This window comes from Pagrus major, chromosome 7 (genome assembly GCF_040436345.1).
Source record: "Pagrus major chromosome 7, Pma_NU_1.0".
Lineage (NCBI taxonomy): Eukaryota > Metazoa > Chordata > Actinopteri > Spariformes > Sparidae > Pagrus > Pagrus major.
This window is the reverse complement of record NC_133221.1, coordinates 23119350-23142389: the sequence shown is the minus strand read 5'-3', so window position 1 is coordinate 23142389 and position 23040 is coordinate 23119350. Positions and strand designations below refer to the sequence as shown.

Sequence of the window (23040 nt, the reverse complement as noted above, 5' to 3'; positions counted from 1 at the left end):
GAGTGACGACTGATGTTGGTTTTATCATGTGACATTGTGCCATGAGTGATATAGCAGTGGTGTAGAGGACCCCACTGCATGTAAAACTCAGATAGCAGAGGATGGTTTCGATCCATAGACCTCTGGGTTATGGGCCCAGCACGCTTCCGCTGCGCCACTCTGCTATCATTCACCCCAGATGGGACTCGAACCCACAATCCCTGGCTTAGGAGGCCAGTGCCTTATCCATTAGGCCACTGGGGCTTCTTCTGTACCAAGTACGATCCATTTTGAAAAAAATACAGGTCTGACTATATTTGCCAGAGGCTTAGCTGGAAGAACTTGTTGCAAGGCGTTAGCAGCACACTTCTGGTACACCACTCTGCTGACCATCACCATCCATGTGACTTTGTGCTTTCGGTGAGATAGCAGTGGTGGGGAGCACCCCACTGCGCGTAAAACTCTGGTAGCAGAGGAAAGTTTCAATCCATCAACCTTTGGGTTAGCCGAATGATCCCAGTGATGCAGGATTACCTTTTTCTGCTCATTGGAACCAAATCTATCCATAGCCAGCCGGACTATATTCAGTCCGGTTGGATTTTGCTGTTGACCGTTCAGAGTGGCGACTGATGTTGGTTTTATCATGTGACTTTGGTGCATGTAAAACTCAGATAGCAGAGGATGGTTTCGATCCATCGACCTCTGGGTTATGGGCCCAGCACGCTTCCGCTGCGCCACTCTGCTTTCATTCACCCCAGATGGGACTTGAACCCACAATCCCTGGCTTAGGAGGCCAGTGCCTTATCCATTAGGCCACTGGGGCTTCTCCTGTACCAAGTACGATCTATTTTGAAAAAAATACAGGTCTGACTATATTTGCCAGAGGCTTAGCTGGAAGAACTTGTTGCAAGGCGTTAGCAGCACACTTCTGGTACACCACTCTGCTGACCATCACCATCCATGTGACTTTGTGCTTTCGGTGAGATAGCAGTGGTGGGGAGCACCCCACTGCGCGTAAAACTCAGGTAGCAGAGGAAAGTTTCAATCCATCAACCTTTGGGTTAGCTGAATGATCCCAGTGATGCAGGATTACCTTTTTCTGCTCATTGGAACCAAATCTATCCATAGCCAGCCGGACTATATTCAGTCCGGTTGGATTTTGCTGTTGACCGTTCAGAGTGGCGACTGATGTTGGTTTTATCATGTGACTTTGGTGCATGTAAAACTCAGATAGCAGAGGATGGTTTCGATCCATCGACCTCTGGGTTATGGGCCCAGCACGCTTCCGCTGCGCCACTCTGCTATCATTCACCCCAGATGGGACTCGAACCCACAATCCCTGGCTTAGGAGGCTGGCGCGTTATGCAAATGTATCCATAGCCTGCCTGACTAGATACAGTCTGGTTGGATTTTGCTGTTGACCGTTCAGAGTGACGACTGATGTTGGTTTTATCTCGGGACTTTGTGCCATGAGTGATGTAGAGGACCCCACTGCATGTAAAACTCCGATAGCAGAGGATGGTTTCGATCCATCGACCTCTGGGTTATGGGCCCAGCACGCTTCCGCTACGCCACTCTGCTCTCATGCATGCAAGATGGGACTCCAACCCACAATCCCTGGCTTAGGAGGCTAGCGCGTTATGCAAATGTATCCATAGCCTGTCGGACTAGATACAGTCTGGTTGGATTTTGCTGTTGACCATTCAGAGCGATGACTGATGTTGGTTTAATCACGTGACTTTGTGCCATGAGTGATATAGCAGTGGTGTAGAGGACCCCTCTACACCACTCAGATAGCAGAGGATGGTTTCGATCCATCTGGGTTATTGGCCCAGCAAGCTTCCGCTGCGCCACTCTGCTCTCGTTCATACCAGATGGGACATTTTGAAAAACATACAGGTCTGATAATGTTTGCCAGACCCCACTGCACATAAAACTTAGATAGCAGAGGATGGTGTCGATCCATCACCGTCTGGGTTATCTGCATGATCTCTTTCATGCAGGATTACCTTTATTCCTGCTCATTGGAACCAAATTCATCCATAGTTAGCCAGACTAGATTTAATCTGGAGGAGAGTGCCCCACTGTGCGAAAATGTCCTATAACAGAGGATGGTTTTGATCCATCGACGTCTGGGTTATTGGTCCAGTAACACTGATATAGCGCCATAATCTTTCCAGATGAAAACGCAAGGAATTTTGTCAACAAATCTTTAGCGTAGTCACTTTAGCTCAAAGACGGTACTTCAAAAAATCATTTACAATCACTTGCATCTTGACAGTTTCAGCACTCATTTGTTGGTAGGAAAGAAATTAATGTGAATAAGCAATTAAAAGTTCAGTGCTCGATGAATCTTTAAAACACTGTGGCTTTAAGAGAGTATATTGTTTGTCCTTCTTAGTTAACCAGTGTCTGTCCTTCTAGTGATAAAGCATGCCTCCTCCTGACTCTCCTGTGGTGTCTGGTAATCATAAATTAACAATAACAACCCTGACTGGGCTGAAATGGTTGAGTAATCTAATCACACAAGGATACAAGATAAGACATAAAGCACACTGATAAGACACTTCTCAAACTGTCTCGAGGTAAGTGAATATATTATTGTATGTATGGGAAATCCCATTCATGTGATGTACTGTACCTTTAAGTCAAACACACATTTAGAGTGTGTTGGTTTCATTTTGAACACATTTCTTCAAAGGTATAGTATGAATTAAAAAGCCATGACAACAACAATCAATAACTGTCAATCAATCACTATAAATGATAATACAAGTACATATGGTATCAAGTCTAATTTCTACATCTTATGTTACCGCTTCTATGAGTGCACATACAGTTTAGAACTTTGCCCTCTCCCCCCCACAACCATGTCTAGTTTCATATCTAGATTTCTCTTCAAGGTCTCAAGACGCAGCAGTGGAGCCACAACACAGACAAAGACTGTCTTATCCTTATTCAGGGAGGAGAGAGTAAAGAAACGGGGCAACATCTGCTGCAGGGTGCTTGTTCTTGTCTTTTTGATCCGAAAATCCTCTCTGTTGTGGATTTTACTTTTGACACTTGGATCTGTTGGAAAACTCAGAGCGCACAGCTGATTCAATTTGAAGCCTGCTCACATGGAGGATTTCTTCTTAAACATGGATGTGCCATCTTATGATTGAAGGACCTTTTAATAAAATTACGTGGATTATTTTCTTTTACAAGTTGGATCAATTCCCTCTGAGCTGGAAAACTGGTAAAAGAAATCAGCAGACAGATTATACAACTCCTTTGGAAAACTACACTTAACCTTTATGGTTAATTTCAGGGCTTCAGAGCATTCTGGGCTTCTTGTAAAAGCCACAAACACAACAGACAACATTTGAAGTTTGACATCTCTTCAACATAATAAAACATTTACTTGATATAGCTGGAACACACAAGGTAATTATTATCCAAAGTTTCAAACTGTTGCTCACATGATGAGATCAACAGCTTGTATATTTTATAGCTCTTATTGTGCCAAAACAATATTTAAAATAAACTCTTATTATTATTGTACAATGTATTTGTAACATATATTTTCCAAGTATTTTCTAAAAAAGTGGGGAAAAAAACTTAAAAATATAATGCCAGCATTCGGAAAGGATTTGGAAAGCTATTTTTTTTCATTGATTTTTTCATTTCAGCTAGTTTCAGCCATGGCAGAGAGGAAAAGAATGGGCTACAGCGTGCAGAGGGAGATCCTGGATGAAGGCGCAGTGGATGAGATGGCAGAAAAGTCTGACTCAAAAACCTCTCTGTCTGAGAAGGTCAAGAAGTCAATGAGGTAAAGATCCCCACAACTATTCTACTGTGTATCTCAAATAATCTCTTTCACATTTTCTGCCTTGTATATTTTCTTTTTGTATCATAGCAGCAAACCTACAGAAGTTACACCCAGTCCTTTGTGGTCAATATTCAAATTAAGATCCATTTACCCTCTTCATACATCAGATTTTGTAACATTACATATAAAGTACTACATTTAATTTGTTCACTTACATTTTAGATCAGCTAGAACCCCTTCTATCAAAATAACATTTTACTCAGTACATCACATTACAACAAGGACTTGCACAAGTCTTGTTTTATCTATTTGTTGCACAAGTTGTACTGGGGTATACATGTGAAAAGGTTTCTGTCCAAGTAGATAGATATGCAAGTATGTGATGATACATGAGAGAAGAAGTTTACTTTCCACCATATCTATATTTTAGATTTAAAATAATCACAAAAGACAATTATCTTTCATGTGTAAAACAAAAATGATATTATTATGTCATAAAATCTTGAAAAATTGAAGAGAAGTAAAATAAAATTACAAATAAGACTGAGATCAAAAGCAGCTTGTCATGTCTTTGTAAGAATAGTGTCACATGAGAAAATGTATAATTTAGTTACGTTAAGCCTTTTTGTTTGATGTGCAGAAATAAATAAACAGTTAAAAAAGTCAACTTAATGTGTAAAATTGGTTTAGTTACCATTTAAGTCAACATAAAAAATGAACAGTACAAGACTGATATAAAAGCATATCCCTAATCAATTTACAAGATGTAAATTTGGTAAATTTTTCTTCCTCTCTGTCCGTCACTCTGACACACAACCTCAGGTGTTCTGGTCCCAGAGCGAAGAAATGCCTGCTGGGGAGTGTTCCTGCAGTGTCATGGCTGCCTCGATACTCCCTCAGAGACAACGCTCTGGGTGACCTGATCTCTGGAATCAGTGTGGGGATCATGCAGTTGCCGCAGGGTGAGGATGGAGGTTCAGAGATATAGATAAAGAAAGAGATGTTTCTATAACTTCACATGACTCTACTGTGCTATTTTTTTCTTGATATAGCTGCTTTCAAATTATTACTGTATTGTACTGTATTTACTCTGCTATCTCTGCAGGTATGGCCTATGCCTTGCTAGCAGCTGTTCCTCCAGTCTTTGGCCTTTACTCGTCCTTCTACCCAGTCCTCATCTACTTCATCTTTGGCACATCCAAACACATCTCAATTGGTTTGTACTTTAACACTTTTTTCTATCAGCAGACTGGATCATTTTTACAAGTGGCAATTAATCCACCATAAAGTTGAGCTGTGATGGTATTGTTTTTGTTTTTAAAGATCCTGAAAACCTTGTGTCAAAAGTTCAGAATCTCTCTAATATTCATGAGCAAAAAGGAACTTATTTAAAATCAGTGTAACTTAAGAAAAGAAACTCAATCATTATTTATCAAGAGTTTAAACACTCAAAAACAACTAAGCTAGTCTGCCCCGTAAAAGACTGTGAATGTGATCTGATCTGATTTGATAGTGGCGTCCAAAAAGAAATCTGACAAACTTTAATCAGATTCTGAATCTAGAGATGTGAAGTGGACCTTAATGTTACTCAACATAGAAAAACACTCCCATATACACGTATGTTATGTTATATATCAAAGAACTAGATATGCTCTTACACAGAAGTGATACACATAAAATTGTCAAATGGGACCTTTATTTCTGGAACCACCAAAATAACTACAACATCACCTTCCAATTGATGTCAAACCAGTGAGAAAGGCACATACAAACACTGTAAAACAACCTAATGTGTTCACATAAGACCCTATCAGTTGTAGTAGGAAGCTGATGAAAAATTTGGTTACTGGCAACAATGTGTGTTTATGTCTCCTTTCTCCAGGAACATTTGCAGTGCTGAGTGTGATGGTAGGAGGAGTGATAGAGCGATTGGCCCCAGACTCAAACTTCATGACATGGGACAATCAGACCAATGAAACTATAGTTGATATCATCTCCCGGGATGCGGAGAGGGTCCGAGTGGCTGCAGCCGTCACCTTCTTATCTGGAATATTTCAGGTAAATTAAAATTAACGGTGTACTCTGGTCTGGTAGTCAAATATCAAATATATTTTTGTGTTAAAAGGAAAAATCTGGAGCAGCATTTTTACTTTTACTGACTTCTGCTACTTGATACTTCTACTCAACTCCTATAATAATAATAATAATAATAATAATAATGGCCAACCAATATATCAGTTGGGCTCTAATAATATTATAGATTAAGATTAAAGTGATGAACATATGAAAGCATCAATAATTTAATTTATAAAGGAAACATTATTGTGAAATATGCCATATTCTGCATATTGAGTACTTTTACTTTTTGTACTTCAGGTATATTTTGATGCTAATACTTTTGTTAAATTACCTTGTAACAGAGTATTTCTACACTGTGGTATTTCTGTTATTTCTGACATACAAGAAACGTATGGCTCCCCTTCAGTCCAGGCTAATGTAAAAGTATTTGTATATAAACATCGCTATGAGTGCATGGCCACTGTGTTCCTGTTTGTTCTCCCTCCTTGTGAACCTCCTTGTGTTTCTCATTCTTCGTGTATGCAGATTGTGCTCGGTCTAGTCAAGTTTGGTTTTGTTGTGACCTACCTGTCTGATCCGCTGGTCCGAGGTTACACCACAGGAGCTGCCATCCACGTCATTGTGTCCCAGCTCAAATACACCTTTGGCATCAACCCTGAGAGATACAGTGGACCCTTCTCATTGATATATGTAAGAAAGAACACGGCAACAGTCGCATACGGTTGTTCTCTTCCACATATTCTTTTGAAATTCTCAATTTCTCATTAAAATGTTTATTCCTTTGTTCCAGACTGTGCTGGAGATTTGTTCCCTCCTTCCAAAGACAAACATCGGTACTCTTGTGGTGAGCATTGTCGCTATAGTCGGTCTCATCCTCGCTAAGGAGCTCAATTCATACTTGAGTAAAAAAATACCTATTCCTATACCCGTGGAGCTGCTGGGTGTAAGTATACAGAAATACATAAATGCACTTATAAAATATTTTAGTTCCTACATTCTCTAATACATCTCCTGTTATCTGTTCCTCCAGGTTGTTATTGCGACGGTTGTCTCCTGGCAAGTTGACTTGAAAAATAAATATAAAGTGGACGTGGTGGGACTGATTCCCTCGGGGTGAGAGAGACACGGAGCAAAAAATGTGTGCTGACACATTTAAAAAGTTAAGTATTCTTAATGGGTGATGTATTCTACTCTATCCATGTCCAGTCTCCAGCCTCCTGTTTTCCCAGAAGCCTCTCTGTTTGGTCAGGTGATCGGGGACGCCTTCGCGCTGGCTGTGGTTGGCTATGGCATCGCCATCTCACTGGGACGAATCTTTGCCCTGAAATATGGATACAGTGTGGACAGCAACCAGGTAGGGGGGTGATAGTTGGGACCATGGATGAACTGATCTTTTAATAACTGGTATAGAAATGGTGTATTTTCCCTGGTTTAGGAACTAATCGCCCTGGGTCTGAGTAACTCTGTTGGAGGAATTTTCCAGTGTTTTACCGTCAGCTGCTCCATGTCTCGCACCATGGTTCAGGAGAGCACAGGAGGGAAGACTCAGGTTGGTATGAGTGGAACTTATTCTACTGAAGTGCCCTTGAACAAACCAAAACACTTCAGTCTCTGTGGAAGCAGTTAAAGACAAAAGTGCACAGAGAATTTAGTTTGATTTCAGAAATCATCGAGCAATGCAGATCACAAGAGTCAGATATTTCACTTTTACTTTAGTATCCATGCAGTACCTCGCTGTAATACTTGAGGTAAGTGAGCTTACCCTTTAAAGGACAATTTGTAAGATATGGCCAGAATTGTAGTTTAAAACATTTAGAAAGTGGGAATAAAACAACAGTGTTGACATTATGTCAAAGTATGTATTGTGTTGAGGAGATGTCTACTGAAGTTAGCATGATAACCAGCTAGCCCTGGCCCTCTCCTTTCTCGTAATGACACTTTTAAATGGCAAGAGGCAATAGTCAAATAGTCCCCAACTAATAAATGAACAAAAGAAACTCACAAAATGTCAATATTAAATACTCTTCCTTCTATTTTCCTTACTAAACAGAAGAATACAACTGTACAGCTTTTCTCTATTTGATCAAACTAAGACAAACTTAATTTACTCGTTAATTGATTGTAAAACACACTTCGTTCAAGCTCAACATAAACTAAGTAAACTCGCCAAACAGTCTTGGTTTGTCTTTCCACATTACCTCTCAGTGAGTCAAAATAAGTCCTCGATTCACAGAGTAAGATGTTATTGGTCAGAGCTGCTGTAAATCGCCTCTGTACAGTGTCCAAGGTCCAGGTCTAGATGCCATTGGCTCCAAGGCTAACAAATAATTAGCTAATCAGCTAATGGACGCTAGCTACAGTCAAGGAGAGCTAGCAAAGAGCAGCAGTTGTCGGTTACTCTGGTGATATGCTGCCCCCTATGTTTTTGGACCCACCTTCCAATTCTGTCCATATTCTACAAATTACACCTTTAGGCGGGATCACTAGTATCAACATCTCTCTTGCTCTATCTTTGGGGAGACCCTCACACAAAATGGTGCAATAAATGGACACAGAACTAACAAAGAAGTAAATAAACATAAAGGCAAAATATGAAAAAACCACCACTTCCTTAAACAAAACATGAATTTTAGCTGGGATAATTCTCTTTATTTGGTTTGCATGATATTTGTTGCTTCATCTGTGTTTAGCCCACACAACTGAAAATCATTTTGAAATAATTTCAAAAAATGCTTATTGGTTTTCACTCTTGGCATTTTTTGAACATGATAAAGATTTTTCATGAGACAGTTTTTTCAGATCAGAATTTTCATCCCGACACTTCCCTCAGCCTGTAGTCACAAACCTGGGCAGACTTAAAGGTTAAACGGATTGTAAAGCTGGTCATAATTAATGGTACTGTGAAAAGTGGCATCATTAAAAAACACTCAGGGAATCGATTTTCCCTCAAATCGTCCACCTACACAAACACAGATTCACTGAAAGGCTAAACCGATTTGGTCTGACAACACCATTAATCAGCTCAGAGCCCATTACAGAGAAGAGGAGTGGAGAGGCTTTAACTGATGATGCCTTGACTCCTCTCATAATCATGAACCAATTCACATCTAATAACCACTACATCATTCATCTTTTCTCTAGTTTTTCTTTAACTCCCTTCCTCTGATCTCTCTCCCCTGATTTCTATTCATCATGCCTCTATCTTCCCTCTCTCTTCACTGCAGGTTGCTGGGGCTCTATCAGCAATAGTTATCCTTTTCATCACTCTCTGGATTGGATATCTCTTTGAAGATTTGCCGAAGGTACTCTGTGTGTGTGTGTGTGTGTGTGTGTGTGTGTGTGTGTGTGTGTGTGTGTGTGTATGTGTGTGTGTGTTTGTGTGTGTTTGTGCGTTGGGGGGGGGGGGGGGGGCATGTGTTCACATCTGTGCACAAGCATAAGCATGCACATGTGTCCAAGTCTGAGAGTGAAAGTATTTGCACAATTATAAGCGTTTCTTCGCTCTTAGCCAAAGTGAAAAATAAAACTACTCATATCTGGCTTTTTAAAAACAAATAATTAACAAATCAGGGGTTATAAATTAACCACATTTATATATCTAAAGGCATTCAGCCTATGGGAGCATAGAGTCTGTAAAGCAGAGTTATGACGATTTAACCCAGAGTGCATAAAACTTCCAAAAGCCCCATAAGAGGTGTTTCTCAAACAAACCTTCCCCTTCTCTTTTTAGGCCTCATAACTGGAGTCTCTATATAGTCTCTCTATATAAACTGTATTATATTTGACTCACTGTGTAGGCAGTGCTGGCCGCCATCATCTTTGTCAACCTCCATGGCATGATGAAGCAATTCATGGACATCCCTGCACTGTGGAAGAGCAACAAAGTAGACATGGTGAGTGTGCTAAAAAGTAGACATGGAAATGATTCATGTTTTGGAAAAATAGATTTATTAATATTTTGCAAACAGGTTGCGTTTATGTGGATGTTTTTCTTTTTAGATCATTTTTAAATCACTGTGCTTCACAAGCTAACATCTGTTCAGGCAACAATAATGTTCTTTAAGAGAAAATCTCCAGCACAGGATGCCCCTAAAACTTACTATCATTCCCAGTCAGCCTCCCTTAGCTAGGCTACTCTATTCTTCGAGATTATTGCTAACATATTGTGGTTTTCTCCTGTAAATTACAAATGTTAGCATGATAGGTAAATGTTAGCATGTAACTGTATCCTAAATATAAGCCTGCATGAAAAATTGCTAACAAGCAATTGATCTCACTTGATCGCACATCATCTCACTTGAAAAGAACCACAGAACTGTCCAAACCAGTGCCAAGACACTGACTCTTTTAAAATAAATAAAAATCGAATATTATAATCAACTAATCAGAAATAAGCCATTCCCTGTGTGTTTGCTTTGTCTGGTCTCACTTGTTGACAAATTGTTGAAATTATATTACACAGGAAAATAGCAATAACAAGGCTAGCAACGGGGATAAACATCTTGAAACCAAATAAATAGTCAGAGAATACTCTTTCTATGTGCTTCTTATTCTGCCAAGTGTGAGTTCATTATAATGTAAGTCCATATAGCTGATGAAATATACTGTACCTGAGCCTGATAAACTGATGAGCTACATTGAGGAACAACATGGCCATGTCCTGTGGTGCTACAATCAAGTCCAACTCATATTTTTCTCCATTACTGAAGCATCTAGCAAGAATAGCAAAGTTGTAGCCTATTTAAGCTGATTTCCACATAGTGCTTCTCATGTGTAATGAGCTCCAGCTCCAGCTAATGGTCGCAAGACTTGTCCTTTTTTACTACCCATTTCTATATTACTCATCATACTCTCTTTCTCTTTATCTCCAGCTGGTCTGGGTGGTCACCTTCATCCTCACTGTGCTGTTAAACCCTGACCTGGGACTGGCTGCTTCCATCGGTTTCTCCATGCTCACTGTCATCTTCAGGACACAGCTGTAGGAATGCATTGCCCTGGGGCCCACACACCCATAATTATACACCAATAAACACACACGTGTTTAGTGGGAGTGTGTGTTAATATAAGCCATCAATCACAACGCCCAAAACAACAATTAAGTCAAGCCTGCTCTTTCAGACCACACCTAAATACAAAGTATTACTAATTGTTCATTCAATTCTTTGTTTTGTGTGTATTCCAGACCAAAATACTCTCTACTGGGGCAGATCCCAGACACTGACATCTACAGGCCACTGGAGGACTACAATCAGGTATGGCATATTATATTTGTGTAACCTGAAAGCACTATGATAAATGCTAAATGTCTAATATCTAAGACCGCCTGAAGGCTCTTTGAGGTGAGCAGGTTATAAAGTACACCTGCTCCCCTTTCGTCCCTGCCAAGAGTCAAATATAGAGGTGTTAATGGGAGTTATGTGATGCTCAGTGTTCAATCAGACGGCACTGCACAGCCTCCCAACGAGGTGTTAATGGGAGTTATGTGATGCTCAGTGTTCAATCAGACGGCACTGCACAGCCTCCCAACCAACACTCAACCTCTCACCTGCATTCCATATTAAAACAATATACAATGCTATTATTGAACTTCTTTTATCTAAACTTTAAACTTCGCTACTCCTATTGTCCTTCTTTAACTATCTGAGCTGCTAATCACATACAATTTGTTTTTAAGTCAGCCAAACAAAAACAGTAGGATGCTTGATCCTGTTAAATAGGATGTACACTTTTAAGCCATTTGAGTGTTGGGGCTCTAGTGATGGCAGTGATGGTCTGTTCATCTGTCAACAACTACTAGATGAATTGCCATGAAATTGCAATAAGCCTTAAAGCACCACTGATTTAAGTACAGCCTCACAGAGTCTCTAGCATGGTGGTCTCGTTCTTGGTGTCGTGGAAGCTACGTGTCTGTATGTATCACACAGGCTGTGTCCGACATCACTAGCGACTCACTATATACTGAGATTGCCATTGTGTAGGGCTGTCTGAATATATAGTGAAATGTATTAAACCCTGTATAGTTGACTCAAAGTGTCCCACAATGCATCATGAAAAGTAATGTACAACTGATGGTCACTAACCAAGCATTATATACCATCATGCATTGCGCTGGTGGGAAAGAAATTATCCAAGTGGTGTCCAAAAGTGAACTCCCTAGGTGATGAGTAGGGAGGAGTGAATGAGTGAGTGAATTCGGACACAACCTCAATGACCAGTACTGTAGTATGCTCTTCTCTCCCTCTGATTGGCTAACCCTCACCAACCTCACTCCTCATGCCTAAGGTTGCAGTCACACATATGCAGAGTCAGTATTTGCCTCCTGTTCACCTTCATTTAGTGCTGAATATCATGAAAACCTGTTAGCCCAGTTAGTAACTCATTTATTGGAAATGCAGTGATCTATTTGTGTGTTTAATTGATTAACTGATCGCTTGATTTTAGGTGAGGCCGGTGCCAGGGGTTTTGATATTCCGTTCCTCTGCAACTCTCTACTTTGCCAATGCTGAGATGTACCAAGATGCCCTTGGAAAGAAGGTGAGGACACACACACACACACACACACACACACACATACACACACACACACACACACTTATTTAACCTTTCTTTAATTTAGCTGAAACCTAAAACCAAGGCCTAACCCTCAATTAGCTTTCATGAAGTGAGGACTGACTAAATATATCTAATGTCCTCTTGCTCAGAGTCTAAAAGTTAAATTCGTGGCAGGACTCAAACACACACTTTTAATGTATTCCTGTGGACGACGCCCCCCCCCCAAAAGAGCAGTATCATACATATAAACACACCATGATGGACACATAAGCCAAGATTTTCATGAACATAAAGATAAACAAACCACAGCTACACACACACACACACACACACTCACAGAAAAAGTAACAACAATCCTCCTTGTCACAGTTTCCGTGCAATTAACTCCTCTCTCACAAACATTATTTCTGACATACTAATAACTGGCCCCACATTTCTCCAAATCACACATCACGACCGTGACAGACATTGTTGAAAATGTCATCCCACCTTTTTCTCCTTTCTTTTCTTCTGGCAAACTTTTGTTCAAACTGCCTCCCCTCCTCCCTTCTCTCACCCCCCTTACTTCCTCCTCTTCTTCTGTCACGTCTCTTTGGGGCAAATGGGAAGACAGATTGAGGGAAGGTAGAAAGAAGATGACAAAAGAGGAGGAAGAGTGGAGGGAGGGTGAGGAGCAGAGATTGAATAAGAGAGGGAGATAATGGGACGTCTCATTCATTAAAATGTCAGGGTGTCAAAGCCACTGGGTCGCTCTTTTCTTTTTAATCTTTGACACGCAAAGAAGCTTTCATAGAGCCGGTGTTGACTGGCAGATGCTTTACGTTTGTTTACAAGGTGAGAAATAGCCACCAGATGAATTCTGGTCATTTTTTTATTTCAGACAAGGGGACAGATTGGGGGATTCTCTCCTTGACGCAGTGAGGAGTGTTGATCACTTACTGCTTGTGTAAGGGGATGCTACGGCTGTAATCTGATCCACTAGTGTAGCAAGGAAAGTTTTTTGAGGCAAATCAGACATTGTTTTTGCTTAAATTCTCTTTTTCATATCATAGTGTGACATCGTCATGATGAGTTAACGTGCCCTACATGCCCTACACGTGCTAATGCTCAAAATTAGATTCAGAGAATAGTAAGGCTTTAAGGGCTGTTATCAAAGTCCGATATACTTTGCATTTGCCAGGCAGGTTTTTTATTCATGGAAAAACAAATCTCAAAACCTGACAATGAAAATCTGATTGACTGTAAGGGACAGATGACCCTGACAGTTTTTTCTTAACATTTTCATTTCCTGGTTGCTTTCAAGAAACCTAAAAAAGAAGGAGGGGTCATTATGTTACCAAATCTTGCTTTGGTGCCAGTGGTGTCACCTGTATTGAAGTCTATGGGAGATGCATGGAGAAAAACACTAAAACCCAACAAATCTATGTTGAATGACTTCTGCCAAAGAAATACCTTCAAAGAATGAAGAGAGTAGGTTAACCACTGATTTTGTCCCTCGATTTCAGTTGTACAACAACAACAGACAATGTGTCGATAAAAATATCAGCTGTTAACCTGCTCTGATCTCTGAAGTGTGTTCTTTCATTTTCTGGAGGCATTTCTTTAGACTCGCTCTTAGAGTCTGAGTCACTTAAGTTGTGCCCTTTATATGTTGGATGTAGGGAAACAAACTCCCATTGTTCATTTCACGTTTACTCTATACAAGAACATTCCTAAACACATAAGACTGGTTTTCCTGCCATGTCCTATGATTGTATCGTTCAGTAAGCGTGTCATCATTCCTTCTCATGGCTACCTGCCACACCTGCCTTGCGAGTTGCGACTGACTGAACTGGCTACGCTGGCTGAGATAAACCTTTGTGCTTTTGTGTTCTATCACAGCTAGTGACCTGATCTGCAACCTGTTTTGTTGCTGTCTGTCAGCCCCTGTAGTAACACAGTAGTGGTTTGTGTAACATTTGTCATGTTTTCTTCTTTTTCTTAGAATCTTTAATGCAAATTTGAGAACACTTCCTTCTTACAGGTTGTTTTCATTACTACTCTTTAACCTTTTGCAACAGCATCAGCTGGGAATGTTTAAACCTTGCGAGTCTGTGTGTGCATGTATGTTGTCATGGCAAAATGTGTTCCTGGACGACACCTCTGGTAGCAGGAACTAACACAGAGTATATTGCCTGGTGTTTCGGTGGACAGATTCAAAATCAAGGCAGAGTTAGAAGATGGGTGTGGTCCAACCCATGAGTACTGAGTACTCATGTAATAATATTGTATTGACCACTGAGTATTAGTTGGAACGTCAACATGTCGACGGGCGTCGCCACGGGTGTGATCCCTTCATAAGATGGTCTCTAGTTAAAATTGCATGCTCATTTCTTTCAAACGTTTACATAATGGAAGAATACAACTGACCATCCTCTGATGGACTACTTAAACAAAACAATAACTTTATGTCAACATAACCAGAATGTTGGTTGAAATATCTTTGGGAGCAAAATACTGAAAACAATCAAGATACTATAAGAAGTACTCGACTCTCTACTACTCTAGAGAGCTGGTGCCATTTACATCTGGAATAGATGAGCAGAAGAATAAAAAGGCCAAACAGTGGTGTACTGCAGTCATAATGAATACCTCCGGAGGAAGCTAGACTTGACTGGCTCTATGAAATGATGTGAACTTCACTGTTACCATGTTTGATTGTCTTTTTCTGTTTCTTTTAGTCTGGCATTGACATTACCAAGATCCTGTCAGCGAAGAAGAAACTGGAGGCCAAAAGGAAGAGGCACGAGAAGAAGATTGCAAAGAAAGCTGCCAAGAAGAATGCAGTGCACATGGTGAGCTTGAGCAGAGACGTGATATTTACTATAAATGATGCAGAAGGATGTTTTTGTTTCATCTGTGTTAGATTTTTTTTGCTGAGCTTGTTTAAATCACTATCTTCTTACACAAGCACTTTTTAGTCCGTTTAATAGAAATATAAACATAGAAGCATTAAAGCTGTCCTGCAAACCTTTGATTTTTCCGTTCTGCAATAACTTTTGATTGTGATTGATCGTCTCAGGCAAATTATTGGATTTTGATTAACCTCTCATGAGTCTCTTCGCATCGTGTCGTGTCTCCTCCTGTACAGGAGGGGGAGCCAGAGATGGAGGTGCAGAAGGACATCGCCGTCATTGAGATGGATGCTGAGCCCGACCCCTCTCTGCCCAGAGCCATCGTCCTCGACCTCAGCCCCGTCAACTTCCTGGATACTGTGGGAGTCAAGACGCTACGCCGAGTATGAATATCACATTTACACATGTAACACACACGTTAAAAGAGAGAAACTGGAATACTCAATCACCGTTTACATTTGCACACATGCATTTGTATATGAATTACAAAACTACATGTGTGTGTTATATATTGTGCGCATATATATTATATATATATTTATATGTATATATATACTGTATATATATATAGTGTGTCAATATTTTGACAAAATCAACAGATCACAATGAAGAATTTCTACATTCTTGTCATCTAAACTGGATCCAAACACATCTTTTAAAGAACAAAATGATCAGACAATTGATAGCTAATGATGATATTTCTCCAAAAATTAGATAATGAACAAGCCCTGGGAGGATAAAGCCAACACAAGATGAATGATTCTGATCCTTTTTATCTTTCCTGAGTAAATTTCTTCCTGTTTATCCAACTCTGCCTTTCTCTTGCCTCTCTTCTGACAACAACTGGTGCTTATCCTCTTTTAATCCTTCCCTCCCCCTTTGATTTAGCTCCTCAGGCATTCAATTACTGTAAATTGAATTGTCAGGCTAATGAAATGATCCCTAGTCTAACCTTTGCTCTGTGCGTCTGTGTCTGCTTCAGATCCGGGGAGACTATGGAGAAATTGGTGTGGAGGTGGTTCTCGCTGGCTGCCAAAGTGAGTCCCTCTCAATCACTAGAACATAATAAAACACGATTTTAGCCAGAGAACAGTGTGGATTTTGGAAGAGGAGATTTTGAAACAACTTTTTAACAATAAAATTCAGGGGAAAAGTTAAAAATCTCAACACCAGCGCAACTATGGTTTGTTTACATCTTGTTGTATGACCAAGACCTGCTTTCTGTGTGTATCAGTGTTATAAAGACAATGAATTTCATTCTATCTGTGCGTTGATTCTCGAAAGTAAGTGAGTTAGTGAACCCCTGACAGAAATAGGCCTATTCCAAAATCCCACTGGTATATTTAGTCCCACATACTGTAACACACACACATCGATGTATTTTTACATTCACGTTCCAGACCCGCTCAGCCACACACAATTTGAATTCATTCAACAACATTGGATGTTGTTTTAGCTGTTTTCTGATGTTGTTGTAATGTTTCTGGGAAGGAAGTCGTTCGGTCAATAGCTGGTATGTCTTCCAGCTTTTCTGTGTTTGGTCTGATATGCATTAGCGAGTCGTGCGAAGATTATAATGATTCATAAGGACAGAAAAAACATAAATATGATGGGCTGGTTGTGTTTTTACTTCAATAAAGCATTTACTCCCTGTGTTTATTTTTTACATACCAGCACACAAATGTAGGTCTGGCTTGCTGGATGGGCTGAAATGTGGGTCTCCAGGGAAAGAAAAATGGTACAACCGCAAAGCTAGGCGTCATCTGCAGCTCTAATTAGCCTGATCTGGGTTGGTAGCCTGTAATGAGTTAAAGAGTTTATGGAGAGTGTTTGGCCTCACAAATGAACCGCAAAGAATATTTATATAGCTAGGAATTATAACGAGGTTCAATTAATACAAGGACTACTCCTCCCATCCTCTTCTCACGCTTTTTTAAAAACATTTTTTATTACTTTCGGTCTATTTTATTTCTCCTTTTTCATACACAGCCCTGCCTGCATATCCATTATTCCTTCTCTTTGTCTCTCTCTGTCCAGCTGGTGTGGTGGACAACCTGCAGTCTGGAGGTTTCTTTAATGACAAAGTGACAAAGTCCTGTCTCTTCTCCACCATCCATGACGCTGTTTTGTACTGTCAGTCCTCCAGCCCACAGAGCCCAGATAAGGTAATATACTGTACGAGCACTCACACGTGCACTCAAACAAACACGTCATCATAAAGTGTCTGACAAGTTGCACATTTATTTAAGTGATGACCTCAATACTTATACTAATACCCTTAAAACTGGATAAATACACACAAAGACAATTAACAAGAAGACAAACAACAGCCGGACACAGTGTAAAAAACATATAGATACAATTGTGAAGTTTTAATGTGCAGCACAAAACCTAAAAGCAGTTTTCCCAAATTTAGTGTTGGCACACAGGACTTGGAGCATTAGCCGGTCCCTTGAATGGGACCTTAATGGCTTGTTGCCATTTCTATTTATTTATAAAGCCCTTAATGGCTTTTTGCCATTAAGGGCTTTATAAATAAATAGAAACAGATGCCTGTCACGTCTAACTGTTGGAGATGCCCACCAAAAACTTTCTCAGGAGGAGGTAAATTCACAGAAGGAGATTGAAAATGAATATACTGCAGGAATAAAGGTGTAATATGTAAGAATTTTGGTTGAAATCATTGTAAAAATGAACTAAAATTATGAGCACAAGAAGAAATAACAGCTTTTACATTATGATGTCTATGTATTGTGTTGCGGAGACATCTACTGAAGTTAGCATGCTAACCAGCTCGCCCATGTCAGTCCAAGGCTCCTGTGCTAAAGGTGTAAACACCAACAGTCCTTTATTGTTCCAAGCCCCCAGTTTGGACCACTACATGCACAGCTTACCAAGCTAACTAGCTCACAGCAGCTACAGTTAGCGGTTACTAGGGGGATGCTTCCCCTATTTGTTCTGAGTATGACTTCAACAGCTGGCCAGTTCTTACATTTTGCACCTTTAAAGCCATTATTATGTTTGGTATGCGCTAAGAACTAGTTCCCATTCACATTGTGATCTGTAACTGAGGAGAAAATGCTATCCAGAGGCAGATTCATAATCATCATTTTTTGCCCAAAACAATATAAACCGACTTACTGACATCTCATAAAATTGAAAAGGAGAAGGTGTTCTTGCCAGTTTACACATTGGGTGGAAACAGCAACATCACAGCATTCATTTAAGTTTATAATGAATTAAATCTCTGTTTTTTGGTCTCTGCAGCAGCACTACGTTCACCAGCTAGTCGCTAACTGTGTGTGCCAGCTGTTTTTAAAAAAAAAAAACAGAGCTGAGGGGAGCTGCAGAGTCAGGTGATCATCCTCTGAGGGTTTGTCACTATGAGCGACCACTTTCACATTATAAATAGTCATTTGTTTGTATGGATAAAAAAAATTAAGCATCACATTTCTTAAGACACTGGGGTTAGGAAAATTACTGATTTCACTGAGCAGCCTGGAGTTTGGGAATGATGTATTAAAGTAATTTTAATGACCAATAATTAAAATGTGGTTTATAGATTGGTTCATTGGTCCCTACTGAGCTGGACTGCAAATTGATTGCACAAGGTCAGATGTTCGGGGGATGGTGAGATCGGTGTTTTTTCATGATATCTTGGTGTATTTAAATGTATTTTTGATGTATTTTTTTTCATACTGCTCATCCCAGAGCACACCATCAATCTCTGTCGGAAGGCAAATTACTTTCGGCCGAACATACGCCCTTGCTGCCTTGCATGCATGCCTGCATATTGTTCAGCAAGTGTGCTTTTGTTTCTGCCTGCTCTGTTTTAGTATTTAGTTGGGTGCGTGACTTTATGCCTCTGCTCCCATAGGAGAAATCTAACAAAGAACAAAGACGTGGCACTGGTCCATGAAATACAGGAGCAAAGGCTTTTTTATGGGGAGAGAACGGGCACTCACACACACACAACATACACAAATACAGTCACTGGCTAACACACAAGGGGATACAACGGTGGAAGCGAGTGGCTGTTAAGAGGAGCGTGAGGTTGGTCAAAGGAACGGTGCAAAGAAGAACGCACATGCAGGCAGGCATGTGCAAATTCATGAATACATGCATACATATGCATTCATATACAGTATGTAGCCTGTACTGCATGAATATATTTCACATGGAGATGGTTTTGCGTAACAGAGAGAGGTTTTCAAAGTGATAGCTTGGTTTCCATCTGGCCTATAGTGTATTTCCAGGTCACTCTTTTATAATTCCATTCACAAAAGTAATCTTTGTTGGTGTTACAGATGCATTTAAGCATATCAGAAAGCCTTACGTTAACCCCCAGAGGCCCATCAGACATTCAGTATGTAAAGTTTAACATAATGGAGTGAATCCACATGCTGCACAGTGAAGACATCAGATTTAAAAGAGTTTGATAACATTTCTGAGATCGTGGCAGGCTGACCTAAAGTTTCAGCCAAAATCTTCACAGTCCTGTTCTGTTCTCTTCCTCCTCGTTAACCTCAACTGAGACTTTCATGCCACTGGAGAAAAAAAGGAAAAATCTGGCACATATTTTTAAAAAATCAGGCTGGCATTTTTCTCTGTCCCACTTGATATCTCTCTCCTCTTCTCTCTGGTTCTTCTTCTTCTTCTCTGGTTTGATGTCTCTGCTGTCCTTCTGTTTCACAGGAGATCATGGGGACACATTTCTGAGTCCTGAGAGGAACGATGGAGGAGATTCTGAAGAAATGCCGCACACTGTACGAGGGTTTTATCTAGGGTTTTATCCATCTGTCACGAATACAGACACACAAACCTGCACATGATGACACATTGTAACAAACATATGAAGACAAAAAGAATAGAATGTAAATAAATGACAACAGACTGCACATATGGAGTCACACAGTAATATGCCATGGTGGAGGAGTATACAAATCAAAGTAATAACGCTCACACACTCATGGTCATGCAGAAACAACAAAAACATACACACGTCTAGATAAAGCATATGAAAAAAACGAATCACTGTGATGTCGCGCTAACAACAGTCACTTCGGGAGGGAAAACTAACGTTAATGTGCATTGTGGAGATATGTGAAATAGGAAAACCATTTTCCTCATGCCATTTTTAGCCATAACTGTAAGGTTTAAAGATGTACAGGATATTAAAGCACTGCTGCTTTGCTTTGCTAGCATCTTTGTAACTGCTAGTTTTGGGTGAACTAAAGCCATCATTTTCTTCAGTCTGACGCCTAACAAATAAATTATTTCTCCGACCTAACGTCAGTGAAATTGTTGTTATTTATATGATGTGATATGATACAACAGCATCAATCATGCATTTTAGATGAATGAGATGTACGCAACTTGAAAAAACAGAATCAAATTGTATGTAAGCTAGTGCGTGATGCAGCAGGTTTCTACCTGGAAGTTATTGTGAACACACACAGTGATTGGTTCAATACAGATTCATATTCTTCTGTGATGTATTTGACCATCTTTGCAGCCTGTGTTTTAAAATGAAGTTATTGCCTTTTAATTGCGAACAAACAAAATCAATACTTGTATAAAGGTGCAATATGTAAGACCTCCAGCAGAAAACCTTCAAAAATTAACTAAAGTTATCGACAGAATGAAAAGAAATGACATCTATGTTTTGCGTTGCAGAGATATCTACTGAAGTTAGCATGCTAACCAGCTAGCCCTGGCCCATCCCTGCCCAAAGCTCCTGTGCTAGTGTTGTAAACACCACTGATCAGAGTTCCCAGTCGAGACCGCCAAGCTGCACAGCTAACTGAGCTAACTAGCTATCGGCAGCTACAGTTAGCAGCAGTTAGCGGTTATTCTGATGAAATGCTACTCTATATTTGTTTTGAGTATAAATTCAAAAAGTGTCCAATTCCTACATATTGCACCTTTAATTGTTTATTTATTAAAATCTTAAAAATCTGCCAATGTTCATTCATTTACATTCAAAATAAACATTATTTTATTTAGTCAAATGCCTCTCTTTGTTCATTCCCTCTTCAAACACAGACAGTTTTGATTAAAGTCTGCAAGGAAGACGAAATGCCTTCCTTGGAAGATTTAAATCAAAACTGTCTGTATTTGGTTACGCAATGACAGGAAATCTCCAAATACCTCTGGACTGATGAAACAGATGCCCCAAATATGGCTGCAGGGTGTTCTCCTCTATCTCACTGGGAGAGGCTGCTTCATTACCACTCAGACTCCTGTTTACGTCTTCTGTATCTACAGATGTGTTCCGTGAATTTGTTATACTATATAAGGAGACATTTTCAGTTCTTCTGAAAGATGTTGCAGATGCTGATTATAGCAGCTTGAGCACAGATAACCTCACAGTAAGGACAGCCACAGTGGAAACACTTTCTTCACCCATCTTAACCGTGAGTCACTCGTGAGACTGCACATTTACAGATACAAACCACCATGTTTTGATCAGAAACTTTTGTTTTCCAGTTTAAAGTCACACGTGGACATCAGAACATTGGATTTTAGTTAATCATCTCCATGTTTTTCATTTTCAGAGAAATGTCTCAATTTTTGAGCGTGTCTGTAAGCAGTTAGAGAAGTGGGAAGAGATTAGTTTCAACTGTGAAGATTGAACCACAATAACCCTCTTTTAACTACAACCAGGTATAATGAGTCAGGACTAGAACAGGAACACTCTGAATCATATTGTAACTAACAAAATCACACACATTTCCAGTAAAGGCTTTTCTTTAGAAGCCTTTTATGTTCCTTGGCACAAAAGCGAGGTTCCATTTCTTTGTGGATTCACTCAGACAAAGTTTCTGTCAGGGACTCAACTAATAAATGACAGCAGAACAATCGATGATATGTTTTCCTGACAAGGACCTCGATCAGTCGAGAAAAAAATAGATACACAGAAAAGCAGTGAATCATATTCCACTGGAGGAAAAAAGTCTCGAGAGCGTCACACCTGTCACCACACCCAGAAGTGATGTCATCGTGCACTGACCACATGCAGGAGTACACTTCTACATCACAGCAGCACGGAGACGTTACTCCACTAGAGGTCAGCAAAAACAAGATGTTCAGCGGCTGTTAAGTTTCACTTTAACCATGACTGCTATCTTCTCTAGTCTGGTAATCAGACTGAAGTGTTAGTTCCTTCCACTTCAGACATCATGTTAGCTTTTCTGTTTGGGGAGGGTTCTTAACAATCAGTAGCAAGATGACTCCAGGATCGATCTGTCCCCAACATTAAAGCTGCACTAATCAATATTTTATGATTTGGGTCAAGTTACTGTTTGTCATGTGTAAGTGGTTGTTCCTGGTGACAAAATAGAGATCTGGCACCAACTCAGCAGCTCAGCTCTAACATGCATTTTAGCATCTTCAAGCTCATTACTTTACCACTCGGGTTCACCACTGTCATCGACCTCATTTACAGCCTTAATAAGTGTAAAAGCTCTGATAAACTGACTGTACACCCACCCAGCACCAAATGGAAGAGTGATTAGTGACTGGCCAGAAAAATGTGGTGAGTGCTAATGTTGCTCTGTGTCTGCTTGACATGTGAAGAGGCAACTGTATGCTATCAAGTCCAACACATCACCTTAAAGAGTTTTTGTTACGGGTCCCGAATGTGGGACCTGTGGAACAAATACAATTGTCTGTGGAAACAGACAGAATAGAAGAGTAATGAAGACACGGAGTTGTACATGTGCC

The 23040-nt window shown here is 40.1% G+C and overlaps 1 protein-coding gene and 2 non-coding genes across 4 annotated transcripts; 1 reads left to right on the top strand and 2 right to left on the bottom strand.

Moving 5' to 3' along the window:
• Positions 1-170: 170 nt before the first annotated feature.
• On the bottom strand, positions 171-243 carry trnar-ccu (transfer RNA arginine (anticodon CCU)). Its single transcript has one exon. It is a non-coding gene; the product is annotated as a tRNA-Arg (tRNA).
• A 486-nt stretch (positions 244-729) lies between these two features.
• Positions 730-802, bottom strand: trnar-ccu (transfer RNA arginine (anticodon CCU)). The gene has a single exon. It is a non-coding gene; the product is annotated as a tRNA-Arg (tRNA).
• Positions 803-2659: 1857 nt separating this feature from the next.
• Positions 2660-21326, top strand: slc26a6.2 (solute carrier family 26 member 6, tandem duplicate 2). Of its 2 annotated transcripts, XM_073469529.1 has the most exons (20): positions 2660-3405; positions 3651-3790; positions 4613-4752; positions 4896-5006; positions 5673-5848; positions 6395-6559; positions 6660-6812; positions 6900-6982; positions 7076-7223; positions 7305-7418; positions 9094-9171; positions 9667-9762; positions 10741-10847; positions 11052-11121; positions 12311-12403; positions 15142-15255; positions 15552-15698; positions 16298-16352; positions 17353-17480; positions 20011-21326. In XM_073469529.1, exons 2-20 carry the CDS (start codon positions 3663-3665, stop codon positions 20032-20034), a joined length of 2130 nt encoding a protein of 709 aa, XP_073325630.1. In that variant the 5' UTR covers positions 2660-3405; positions 3651-3662; the 3' UTR covers positions 20035-21326. The 2 variants fall into 2 exon arrangements, with proteins under 2 accessions (XP_073325630.1, XP_073325629.1); XM_073469528.1 differs by lacking the exon at positions 2660-3405 and having other exon boundaries at positions 3548-3790.
• Positions 21327-23040: the final 1714 nt, after the last annotated feature.

Bases quoted from the DNA above. Each gene is read 5' to 3' on its own strand.
- slc26a6.2 (XM_073469528.1), top strand. From the start codon at position 3,591: ATGCCAGCATTCGGAAAGGATTTGGAAAGCTATTTTTTTTCATTGATT. The intron at 10,848-11,051 runs GTAGGAATGCAT...TGTGTATTCCAG, and splicing joins GTCATCTTCAGGACACAGCT to ACCAAAATACTCTCTACTGG. The intron at 15,256-15,551 runs GTGAGCTTGAGC...CCTCCTGTACAG, and splicing joins AGAAGAATGCAGTGCACATG to GAGGGGGAGCCAGAGATGGA.